General features: G+C 43.2%; 1 protein-coding gene across 3 annotated transcripts in view; it reads left to right on the top strand.

The window, feature by feature from the left end:
• cica (capicua transcriptional repressor a) overlaps positions 1-13,207 on the top strand; it is a 75,873-nt gene that overhangs the window by 46,097 nt on the left and 16,569 nt on the right. For 2 of the 3 annotated variants that reach the window (XM_083982128.1, XM_083982127.1), the window contains exons 9-15: positions 296-558; positions 3,870-4,005; positions 4,861-4,943; positions 5,838-6,666; positions 8,715-8,863; positions 9,872-10,035; positions 11,128-11,377. In XM_083982128.1, the coding sequence (XP_083838254.1) occupies positions 296-558; positions 3,870-4,005; positions 4,861-4,943; positions 5,838-6,666; positions 8,715-8,863; positions 9,872-10,035; positions 11,128-11,377 (1,874 nt within the window). The remainder of the gene's footprint in view (positions 1-295; positions 559-3,869; positions 4,006-4,860; positions 4,944-5,837; positions 6,667-8,714; positions 8,864-9,871; positions 10,036-11,127; positions 11,378-13,207) is intronic. The other variant, XM_083982129.1, reaches the window with a different exon arrangement.

Here is a 13,207-nt window from a genome sequence, read left to right as displayed (position 1 = left end):
CTGCATGCAGAACTCGTTTGCAGAAGCCGAGTTATGATAAAAACTTCCAGATCATGAGCTGTCATGTGACTTTGATCGTCATCTATTTCAGTTCTCCTCGTCGTAGAGTCCCCAAATTTACATATAATGTGTATTAAAGTGTCTATTTTCATAATTTAAAAAAAAAGCAAAAAACGTAAAATTACGTTTTCGGCACTCAACGCATGGGAACGAAAAACGAGAAATTACGTGGTTGGCACTCAATGAGTTAATAAGCTTCACTGTCGTTATTGATCCAACATGTTGTTTTCTGCAGATCCTCTGTCAGAGTCCCAGACGGTGGAGGGGAAGGGAGGAGGAGTAGGAGGAGGAGGAGTAGTAGGAGAAAGAGGAGAAAGAGGAGGAGTAGGAGGAGGCAGCTCGGGCTGGCCGGGGGGATCGGAGCGCCGAGGAGGAGGAGGAGGAGGAGGAGGAGGGGGGGTAGGGCTGTTCGGAGCGCAGCACCCCCGTCCCAGAGCCTTTTCCCAGAGCGCCGTGCACACCCTGGAGCAGCGGGAGAGGGAGCGCGACCTGGAGAAGGTACGAGAAGGTCGTTAATCTGTAGCTCAGAGGCAGCAAACAGACTCAGGGGGATTAAAGATCAGCAGCTGCACAAACCGGGTTCTTACTCAACAGCGTTAACACAACACACAAAACACACAACACACAACAGTCAGCAGACGAGTGTGTGTGTGTGTGTGTGTCTGTGTGTGTGTGTGTCTGTGTGCGTGTGCGTGTGCGTGTGTGTGTGTGTGTGTGTGTGTGTGTGGAGATCGGGATCAGAGCAGCAAAGAAAGAAACAAAATGCGGAAAATAAAAAGAAATAAACTGAAGTTTAGTAAAAAAGGTCCATTTGAACTGTTCAGAAACAGTTCAAATGGACTCGCTTGGTGTTTGGGTGTGTGTGTGTGTGTAAGTATTAGTGTGTGTGTGTGTGTAAGTATTAGTGTGTGTGTGTGTGTTCTTGTACATGCTACGTTGTGAGGACCGGAACGAGTTTTTAACCAACAGAGTGAGGACGTTTTGGCCGGCCCTCACTTTTTCAAAGGGCTGTTTGAGGGTTAAGACTTTAGGTTATAATTAGGTTTAAATGAGGTTTAGAGTGATGGTTAAGGTTAGGCATTAGTTTTGGATGGTTAAGGTTAGAGGGTAAGGGGCTAGGGAATACATTATGTCAATGACATGTCCTCACAAAGTTTAGTTTAGTTTAGTTTATTTGGATCCCCATTAGCTTTTGCCACGCAGCAGCTATTCTTCCTGGGGTCTTTTCATCATAATAAATGACAAATACAAACCATTAACACACAACACATTAATACATAAAACAGAAAATACATACAGAAAACACATACTTAATACAAAAACAAAACATCCAAGACAAACACTTAACATATGTTACCCGCCCCTACATTGAATCACTACACAACAAGGATACCAGGACCCAATTTACAAATAGGCTACTAATGGTCAAAATTGCGATCAAAATAATAATCTCTTAGTTTCATTTTAAAACTAACCATGTTTCTTTGTTGTATAACATAATTCGGAAGGGCATTCCACTCCTTCATAGCTCGATATAACACTGTACCTTGAGAAAGATAGATTTACAAGGGTGTGTGTGTGTGTGTGTGTGTGTGTGTGTGTGTGTGTGTGTGTGTGTGTGTGTGTGTGTGTGTGTGTGTGTGTGTGTGTGTGTGTGTGTGTGTGTGTGTGTGTGTGTGTGTGTGTGTGTGTGTGTGTGTGTGTGGAGATCGGGATCAGAGCAACAAAGAAAGAAACAAAACGCAGAAAGTTTAGTAAAAAGGTTGCGCTCCACAACTGTTCAGAAACAGCTCAAATGGACTCGCTGGGTTGGATCTGAGTGTGTGTGTGTTTGTGTATGTGTAAGTAAGTGTGTGTGTGTGTGTGTGTCTATGTGTGTGTGTGTGTTGGGATGCTGCTGTTGAAAAAACCCACTGAAACCTCTGGGGGAGCTCCGGCTTCCAACTTCAAAGGTTTCACTCTCGACTTTCTCTGAGCCTTTGAAGGTGTGAAACTGTGAAACTGTGGTGTTTGCTGCTCCGCTCCTAATCACAGAGGAGTCGTCCTGCATGGGAGAGACCGACAGACGCTTTTGTTTGAAGGCATTTAACGCTGCCGGCGAGAAAAAGAAACACACACACACAAAATGTATATGTATGCAATGCATGCTTTGATAACGTAGCGACATCACATTACCTCTGTCTGATGTGTGTTTCTTCAACACCGCAGCTTTTTCCTTTGTTGTCAAGTTTTAAATCGATGGGCGATATTTTCTACACTTATTTATTTTATTTTTTTTATATAAATCTGTTTATTGAAACACTTCACATCATGTTACATGACCTTTACAAATAGATGCGTGATTTTTTTTCCAAATAAACAAACATACAAACAAACGAACAAGTAGAGAACATACAAAACATTATCCCACCCCCCCACACCCCAGTTGGTCTTCTTTTTCCAACAGAGTATCTCATCAACCACCTTACATTTGTACAGTCATATTGATCTAAGAGCACAGCTGGACAGAAAAACAGAATGTGTTATTCACTCCTACACCGTAGATGTTGTAGCTACATTATAGAAATATGAGATAAGAGGCTGCCATGTAGTATAGAATTTCCCAGTTGACCCTCGGAGTGAACATTTTTATTTTTTCTAATTTAAGGAATGACATTAGGTCAGTCTGCCGAGATTGTTCTGCTGGAGGTTTAGGCAACTTCCAGTGTAGAAGGATACGCCTGCGGACAATCAGAGAGGCAAACGCTAAAACATTTAAAGGACAATTCCAGGCGAATTCAACTAGGGGGTGTATTTACCTATCATTTTAGGTCTAAAAGAAGGAATCTGAAGATTTTCAGTTTAATTGCTCCTGTTTTGCGGTAGTTGCATCTGTCCCCGCATCGCCACGGCAGTGAAGAATGGGAGTGGATGTAAGTTCTGCTGTTTAGGCTGTTTCCAGCCCTCAAAGCCGCAATTTTTTTCCACAGACAGCGTCAGATGGAGACTCAAACATGCACCGAGAAGTTTATTTACTTCAAGCAAGCCGGCATGTTTGTAAAACTAGATCTAATTCAAAGTCTCCCGGAGTCTCGCGCGAGACCCAAGTTGCAGTGCTGGTGTATTCAGGCGCAGTCGGAGCTAGCGCTTGTGTCATAAACACAGGAATATCAACTCTTGACTTGCTTCAAGTGTACATTTTTTTCCACAGACAGCGTCAGGTGGCTACTCAAACATGCGCCGAGAAGTTTTTTTTACTTGAAGCAAGTAAAGAGTTGATATTCCTGTGTTTATGACACAAACGGGAGCTCCCACTGCACCTGAACACACCGCGCACGGCAACTGGGTCTCGCGCGAGACTCCGGGAGACTTTGAATTAGATCTAGTTTTACAAACATGTCGGCTTGCTTGAAGTAAATAAACTTCTCGGTGCATGTTTGAGTCGCCATCTGACGCTGTCTGTGGCTTTGAGGGCTGTAAACAGCCTAAACAGCAGAACTTACATCCACTCCCATTCATTGAGTTGAATTCGCCTGGAATTGTCCTTTAATGTCTGCTTACTGAATTCTGAATAATTTGAGGGAACACCAAAAATAGCAATGAGGGGACAGGGAGTGATAGCTACACCTAGAACCTCTGACATGATCTTGAAAAAGCTCTTCCAGAACCCTGTTAGCTTCGAGCATGACCAGAAAGTATGGGCTAAGTCAGCTAGCCTGGGACAAAGGCACATCTATTGCAAGTTTCACTACTGCCAGGGGACAATCTTTGCTAGTTTTGCTTTTTTCTACACTTTTTAAACAAACTAATTCTGATGATTTTTCACTCAGGAGGACGGGGCGAGTTTGTTTCGCAGCCGGCCGCCGCCGCCGCCGTCCCTCTACCAGGGCGGGGCCAGCGAGGACATGACCAGCGATGAAGAGCGCATGGTCATCTGTGAGGAGGAAGGGGACGATGATGTAATGGGTGAGGTCACAACTCACAGCACAGCAGGGAGTTTTTTTTGTTCTTTTTTTTCTGTCTGTTGTTGTGCCGTAACCATGGAGCGATTTAGTTTCAGTTCCTCTAACGGTCAGTGTGTCTTTGAAAAACAACAGACTCAACCTCAGCCTTTCTGTGAGTCAAAACCACGACGTCAGCATGAAAAAAAAAAAAAAAGAGAGAAAAAAAAAGAGAAAAAAGTTGCTGTGTCATGGTGGGAGAGCCCCGGACTGCTAATTACTAGAAATGCAACAATAGCTCACAATTAGGTCACACAACTACAACTACACACTGTTCAGCCTGAGTTACACATGATGATTACACACTGATTATAGTTGTAAACTCTGGATTAAATAATAAAACATCTGTTCAAACACTCACTGACCATTAGTTTATCTAAATAATAATATAATACTTAATAATTTACTGACACTTTATTACAGATCTAATAAACTGATCTGACATCTGTTAAATAACTTATATAATACTTGATTTATAAATGATGATTACGCCATTTGTTAAATGTGAAAATATAAACATTTAACTTTATTAATGAAGAATTAAGTGTTTAATAAGACTATAAGTTACCAAAACTGGACTATTTGATCTTTAAAAAACACTAAACCACACATATTAACAATTAATTTTATATAATTTTGTGTTAGTTTTATTATAGTTGCACCACAAAACAACAGGACTTTGATACTGAGACATGTTTAAAATGAAGGCAACTGTTAAAAAACATATTATATTATATTATAAATGTAAAAGGCTGTTATGAGTTTATTTATAATCCTTTATTTAAATGTGTAATAACATATTTCTGATGTGTTTGTGCAGAGGATTCCTGTCCTGAAGGCTCCATCGACCTCAAGTGTAAAGAGAGAGTGACGGACAGCGACGACGACGAACCAGATGGACAGGTAGCTGGAATAACCATCAGTTCACTTGAATTAATAATATCTGGCTGTGATGGTGTTAATAAGAAAGATTAATTAACTTAATATAGTTTTAATGTGTAACCAGGTCCCTAACTGAGCTGTACTATTCGTCTATAATATAAATACTGTATATAAATGTCAATGGAAAGGATCTAATTCAATACACTTAAATCAAATAATAAAGACAGATTATAATAATAAAGATATCAGTGAGTAATAAAGACGTAAATTCATGCAAAACCGCTGATGCACGTTGCCTTCAGGGACAGTTTTTCACCATCAGTCTCTGTATTTCCCTCTAAAACAACTCTGTCTGGTAACGTTGTGTTATTGTCTCATAGCGTGGTGAATGTGCAGGTCACAACTTGTCCACCAGAGCGTTGTGGAGTTGTTGGATTGTGTATTTGATGAGTTTGATGAGGGAAACCAAGAAACCCCATTCGCCTCCTCCCATTAGCGTAGCTCTGAGCAGCTCACGGCTCTGCTCCGCCGTTCTAACAATAACTTGCACTGACAATTAAAGGTAACGAACCTACTGCTATGACAATGGGCCAATTTGCCAAAAATGTTGAACTATCCTTTTAATGTCGTAGAATTACATAAAACAGGAAAATGAAACTACAGAACTTTTTTCAGGAATCTGAACAAAAACCAAACAGACACAGAGAGTTGGGGACGAAGTGTTTCCAGGTTTTCTCCTCCTCCTCCTCCTCCTCCTCTGTATGTGAGGCGTCGCGTCGTCGGTGCCACGAAGAATTAAAGTTACTTAAAGTTGAGGAAGAGAGAGAAAAAAAAACTTTGTGTTTGTGTTGTAACTTTCTCCGGCTTTGATCTCTTCTCCTCCTCTTCATCTCTCTCTCTGTCTCTCCCCTGCAGCGAGGCTTCCAGCCAGTGTCCCGCTCCTCTCGCCATCCTTCCTCCTCTCCCTCAGGAGGAGGAGGAGGAGGAGGAGGAGGAGGAGGAGGTGCTGAAGACGGGTCGGAGAGGAAGAGAAAGCGAGGCGGCGGCGGAGGAGGAGAGGATGATGGCGGCGGCCGTGGCGAGGGAGGACCGAAGAGAGACGAAGCGTCGGGAGGAAGAGGAGGAGGAGGAGGAGAAGGAGGCGTCTGCTCCTCCTCTTCCTCCTCCTCCTCCTCCTCCTCCTCCTCCTGCAGCAGCAGCCCGGCTCCTCTCATCCTCGGTGCCGTGCGCATGGCGACCACCATGGTGACCAACGTGGTGCGGCCCATCGCCAGCACGCCGATCCCCATCGCCAGCAAACCAATAGAAGGAGCTGCCACCGCCGTTGCTACGACGACGACGCTCCTGATTGGAGGAGGAGGAGGAGGAGGAGGAGGAGCAGGAGGAGCTCAGCAGCTGCCAATCACAGCAGGGGGTGCGTACCTGTCATCCTTGTCCTCGTCATGCTCCTCCCCCCCGGTGGTCACCAGCCTCGTCCTCGCCACCCCCCCACACACCCCCCTCCCCCTCCCCATGCTCCACCCCTCCTCCTCCACCTCCTCCTCCTCCACCTCCACCGCCACCATCTCCTCCCTCCCCCCTCCCTCCCTCGCCCACGTCCAGTACTTCCTGCCCAGCGAGACAAACTCCTCCTCCTCCACACACCAGCAAATCCTCTCCCTGCCCGTGGTGGCCAATGGCGGCGTGCACTCGTCGTCGTCGTCGTCGGGGGGGGCGGGAATCAGAGTCAGCCCCGCGACCAGAGGTGAGACCAGAGGACAGCTGTGATTGGCTGAAGGGAGGAGGAGGAGTTCAGGTTTACAGGGTATCCGCGGGGTCTTAAAAAAGTCTAAAATTTGAAAATCAAAATTTTAGGTCTTAAATTCGTTGAATTATTGTGTTCAAGTCTTTTAAAAAGTATTTTTTTAGACAGGTCTTAAATTTTCTTATGTCCATCATGGGCGAGCATTTCACTCGCATTTGACCCTAAAAAAATACATGTGCGAACTGGGAAAATAGTTTACTTTATAGGCGTGTTCCTTGGGAGATATGTTATAGTAGAGCCCTCGCTACTGCAAATGCTCAATAAAATGCTCCTGCGACACCTCATTGTGCTTTATTTAATGTATTTTAAACTACAAACAAGCCTAACACGCAACTTAGCAATCAATTTCTAATTTTGTGACATGATAGGTCTTAAATTTCATCCATAATGGTCTTAAAAAGGTCTTAAAGGGATACGCCAACATTTTTTTTTGTGTCTTGCCTCACTCCCGAGTCCATGACCAGCAGATAGACACCATCCTTTCGACTGTGCGTGCAGTAACAAGGGAGATAGAGCCGTATAGCCGTAATTAGCTTAGCTCAAACACTGGAAGTGTATGGGTAGTGTTAGCCTGCCTCCACCTAAAGTCATCAGAGAAACTCTTCGGCAACTCTAAACGGAAACCGGCGGGCCGATCTTCGTCTCAGAGCTGACAAAACTCTCCGGTAAGGCATCTTGAGCGGTCAAATGCCGCTAACGGGACGAGATCGGTCAAAACGGAGGGTTCAAGCAAAGACGCTTTATTTTGGTTCAAGCTAGCTACATCGAGGGTAGGTTAGCTTCCTATTTCAAAGTAAAAGCACAAATTCTATCGTCATGGTTTTCTGTATGTAAAGGGCAACGGGTGTTTTATTTTGTGAAAGTAACCGGAAGTGCGTTGGTCACAACGGCTAGCTTGAGTAGCGCCGAATTCGTCCGAACAAAATTGTAAACAGCTGGTATTTAGACAAATTAACGACACACTGCTGATCTAAACGGCTACTTTCTCACCTAAACATGTTTGAAATGTGGATAAAGTGATATATTTACAGAGTTTAGAGCTAAAATGAAATCAGCTTCTGACTGCTGATTTCAGCTCGGGTAGGAGGCAGGCTAACACTACCCATACACTTCCAGTGTTTGAGCTAAGCTAATTAGCTACTTTAGGTGGAGGCAGGCTAACACTACCTATACACTTCCAGCGTTTGAGCTAAGCTAATTAGCGACTTTAGGTAGGAGGCAGGCTAACACTACCCATACACTTCCAGCGTTTGAGCTAAGCTAATTAGCGACTTTAGGTAGGAGGCAGGCTAACACTACCTATACACTTCCAGTGTTTGAGCTAAGCTAATTACGGGCGATACGGCTCTATCTCCCTTGTTACTGCACGCACAGTCGAAAGGATGGTGTCTATCTGCTGGTCATGGATTCGGGAGTGAGGCAAGACACGAAAAAAAAAGAAAAATGTTGGCGTATCCCTTTAAAAACTCTTAAATTTAAGCTGGTGAAACCTGCAGAGACCCTGTAAAGGTTTAGATCAGTTCACAGGTTCAGGTTCAGGTTCCTTCTCCTCTCTTTGATTTTTTCCCTTTACTCCGTTTGTGTCGTGTTCAGTAATAATAATAATCGTCGTCGTCGTCTCCACAGGAAGGGAAACTGAAAATAGATTTGATTGGCTTACGTAAACGAGACATAAATGATTGACAGCGGGAACGCGGCCGCCGCCCACCCACCCGCACTCAGTCGGCGCAACATTGTTCCACCTTGTTGTCGATCCGCCAGGAATTTCTCTTGAAGCGTCCTCACTGTGTCTCCCCCCTCCCTCCCCCCCCTCCTCCCCTCTTGTCTCTCAGTGTGTCTCATCCCCCCCGTCGCTCCTCTGCTGTCATCTTCATCTTCTCCTTCTTCTCCTTCTTCTCCTCCTCCTCTTATGGCTCGATTCATCTGTTCCTCACGCTGAGTGATTTAATTCTCTCTCTCTCTTTCTCTCTCTCGTTCTCACTCATTAGTCCAAACCCAGTCGCCGGTGTTGCAGAGCAAGATGTTGGTTCCCATGGCAACAGTGAGAACAGGGTCTACTCCTCCTCATCCTCATCCTCCCATCTCCCTGGTGGCTCCGCCTCTTCCTGTGCAGAACGGCCCCGCGACAGGAAACAAGGTACGGCTGTGTGAAGAAGAAGAAGGAGAAGAAGGAGAAAAAAAAGTGAAATGTCAAAGATAAACTGACAAGATGATGAGAGAAGATAAAAATAAATAAATAAAGCAAAGAAATCGACTTTTTTTTTGTCCCAGTTTGATTGATCCAAAGTGACAGTGATGGAAACTGGTGTTGTTAGATAATAACGGACAGAAAATGTATTGATGACTGACAGATCAAGTAATTTATTTAAAACAAATCCAAGGAATTTAATGGATTAAGCTTCTCAAATGCTACGATTTGATTTTAAATACATACTTTTAGAGTCAATAATAATAATAATATTGATGATAAACTTTATTTCTGCAGCATCTTTGTTACAAGAGCTGCAACATAAACTGCTTCACAACAAATAAATGACCTGCACTCAGAGCTTCACATGAAATAGACAAAGAATTCGACACAAAACGTGTTAAAAAACAGATAATTTAATGTCTCAAGCTTCTCAAATGCTACGATTTGACTTTAAATATATATTTTTGGGGAAATTTGAGTCAATAAAAATAATGATAATATTGATGATAAACTTTATTTCTGCAGCATCTTTGTTACAAGAGATGTAGCATAAACTGCTTCACAACAAATAAATGACCTGCACTCAGAGCTTCACATGAAATAGACAAAAATTAAATACAAAACATGTTATAAAAACATATTTATAATGATAATTAGAGGTGAGACTGAATGAAAAGCGTCTCACAAGCAGCAGAATCACAATAAAAGTAATTAAAAAAATAAAAATAAACCATTAAAAAGCATCATTGTTTGTTCTGGAAGATGAAGAGTTGGTGAAAAGATGCTGAAAGTTATTTTACTTACCGGTTCTGTTGTGTGATTTGTTCAGAGGATCGTTAAACCACATCAGATGTTTTAAAAAGTTGTTTTTTTCTTCTGTAGAAACAAGATAAATAAATGATGATAAATATGTAGATGAAGACTTTTCCTCTGATCCTCCTCTCCTCTCCTCAGATCATCCAGATCGCTCCCATGCCCGTGGTCCAGACCAACGTTCACCCGAGCGGCGCAGCAACAGTGCATCCTGGGAGCCCCTTTCCTGTTTCCGTGGCAACGGTGATGGCTCCCGGTGGTGCAGCGCCCCCGCAGACTGTTCTCCTGACCTCGCCGCCCACCAGGTCAGCAACCCCCACCACCACCACCACCACCACCTGAAAGACAGCAGCAGCAGCAGCTTTAGAAACAGCTTCAGTCTGTAAACGAGTTGTGTTAATGCACAGAGAGAGCAGCAACACTCAGGGGTCAGGCAGGTTGACGCCGCTGACCTCTGACCTCGGCTCTGAGAACTTCAAAACATCCTTTTCTCAAGAAGTTCTCCAGCTCAGAAAGATAAAATATAAAGTCAGTTCAGTTAGAAGTTATTTTCTGATCAGAGTAACGCATCTGTTTGTTACATCTGTCTGTCTGTGAAGCCGCTCTCTACTGAGATCAGAGGGTTGACGTGTGTTTTTTAAATCGGCATACAGCTCCTTTCCCCATTGCAGTCATAGCAGTAGGTTCATTACCTTTAATTATCGGTGCATGTTGTTTTGAGATCGGCGGGGCAGAGACGCAAGCTGCACAGTATTTCCATGTTTCCTTCATCAAACTCATCAAATACACAATCCAACAACTCCACAACGCTCTGGTGGACAAGTTGTGACCTGCACATTCACCACACTATGAGATAATCATGTAACATTAGAGACAGATGAAGCAAATATTCAGAACTACTTGCTGCTTTTGAAATCCCTCCGCCCAGCAGCTGTGTCTGGAATGTAGTTCCGGCTGCATTTCCCTCTAAAACAACTCTGTGTGGTAACGTTGTGTTATTATCTCATAGCGTGGTGAATGTGCAGGTCACAACTTGTCCACCAGAGCGTTGTGGAGTTGTTGGATTGTGTATTTGATGAGTTTGATGAGGGAAAGGCGGAAATACTGTGCAGAGCTCACGTCTCTGCCCCGCTGATCTCAAAACAACATGCACCGACAATTAAAAGTAACGAACCTACTGCTATGACTATAGGGGTTATGGCAATGGGCCAATTTGCCAAAATGTTGAACTATCTCTTTAAGTTAACGTGTCGACCAAAGTCCGATGTTCCCACTGCAACTTAGTTTAACATCAATGTTACAAGTCAATAAACACATATAAACATCACATACACAGATAAAAAGCCTCTATATTTAGATATTATAGTAAAATCTTCTTCTTCCTTCTTCTTCTTCAGGATCACCTATGTCCAGTCTGGTCCAGGGGTTACCACGGCGACGCCCCAGCAACAGGCCACGCCCGCTCCGGGCCCGGCGTACCTGCAGCCGCCTCTGGCCGCTCTGGGCTTCACCGCCATCGCCCCCGGCAACCAAACCCTGGTGCAGCCGATCGTCGGCCAGTCGCCGCTGCTCGCTCCGGCCCCGGCGCCGCCCCTCGGCCAATCACAGACCCCCCCGGGTCAGGCCGCCGCGCCCGCCGGACGACAGGTAGAAGAAAAGAAACAGAAACTGATGCATTAATTTAGAGATTTTTGACTATTTTTCTTCCTTAGCATGTTTTCTTTCAGAAAAGTCAAAAGAAATGGTAGAAAATCCACATTACGGTTTTTATTTTACTTCATTTTGTCTCTTTCGTCAGTAGATTTCTCCTAAATTCACCAAAAGTTATCATTGTAAAGCTCTCTCTTTCCTGAACAATTATATAGCGTTAGCCTCATAGCAATTGCCTAAGTCATTTTTTGGCCAAATTGAGATATCTGCCTAACTTTCCTCTACCACTGCTGCATCACCTTGCCTTATTGGCTATGTCTTCAACCAATCAGAACACTTTTAGAGTCCAAAATCACTATCTGCCTAAGTCATCTTTTTGACTTTGCTTGCTAGAAATTGTGTTTTTTCTTTTTTTCCCAAAAATGTTCAAATATGACTTAGGCAATTATGCTATTAGGCTAACGATAGGCTCCAAAACTTGTCATTTCCTCCTTATCAGCAACCAATTGTAAAAGTAAGATTTACTTGAACAATCTATGGAATTTTACAGTACAAGTCTTTAAAGGCCGTTTTCTAAAGATGAGTTTTTCCTCAGACTCTGAGCTTCAGCAGCACTTACAGACACCAAACCTTCCAGTTTTATTCCTGTCTATATCCTGAAGGTTTTTACAGAGGGGATTGTTGATATATCATTCACAGCCTCATTTATACAACATTTTATCCCTAAAAACATTTTGAAATTTGATTTTTTTTTTAGGGCTGGTGACAGTATTTTCTCATTTACAGAGTGATAAAAAGAGAAATCCAACATCCCCTCTGTAAAAACTTCTGACTCTAATATGTCAACAAAATAAAACAAGAATTTTGAAAGCGGCTTCATCCATTGTTCAGATTTCGGTTCTTGAAATATATGCAAATTAGCGCATATTTAACTAGATATCGCCTCATTTACATATTTAAACATAAAATTTGACAAAACTTTTAATATAAAACATATTTGTCTTAATGTTAGTGATAAACTTGGGAAGTTTCATGGTGATATGTGTTAGTTCAAGTTTATACCCTATTTACCTGTAGTGGTTGAAGGCATCATTGTCATGGTTACGTCAGGTAAACCACTGTCAACACACTTTGGCAGCGTTTCTCGTCCTCGGGGATGAAACTGTAGGTCGTAAAACACAGGTGTGTGTGTGTGTGTGTTTGACATTTAGACGTTGTTGTCATGGCGCCAGTACGTCTTCCAGGCTGTTTAAAGGGATAGTTCACCCTAGAATGATATTTCGCTCATTATCTACTCACCCTCATGTTGACTAAGGGCTGGAAGAATTGTCAGAGTCCACCGTCCCTTCTCTGAGTTACAGGGGGTCTCGGCGTAGCAGTGAATTTCAATACAACGGTTGCAAAGGGACACCGGAGCTCTTCGTAAAAAAACACACACAAAAAAACATCCAAATACCTCCATGATGCTCGTATGTAATGTCCGTCTTGTGCTGAAGCCCCAAATTGCGTAATTGTCCCGAAAAAAATTAAATAAGTCTATATTTTAAGCTTGTTTGTAGCGGAAGCTTCTCGAAGCTCCTCTTCCTGGTCCGTCCAAATCTCGCGTGATTTGCGCCGGCGTCAGTGCGGTTACTGCGAATCACGCGAGATTTGGACGGACCAGGAAGAGGAGCTTCGAGAAGCTTCCGCTACAAACAAGCTTAAAATATAGACTTATTTAATTTTTTTCGGGACAATTACGCAATTTGGGGCTTCAGCACAAGAGGGACATTACATACGAGCATCATGGAGGTATTTGGATGTTTTTTTGTGTGTGTTTTTTTACGA

This window comes from Trachurus trachurus (assembly GCF_905171665.1).
Source record: "Trachurus trachurus genome assembly, chromosome: 11".
NCBI lineage: Eukaryota > Metazoa > Chordata > Actinopteri > Carangiformes > Carangidae > Trachurus > Trachurus trachurus.
Note: the sequence above shows the minus strand (reverse complement) of the source record. Positions and strands in the feature narration are given on the sequence as shown.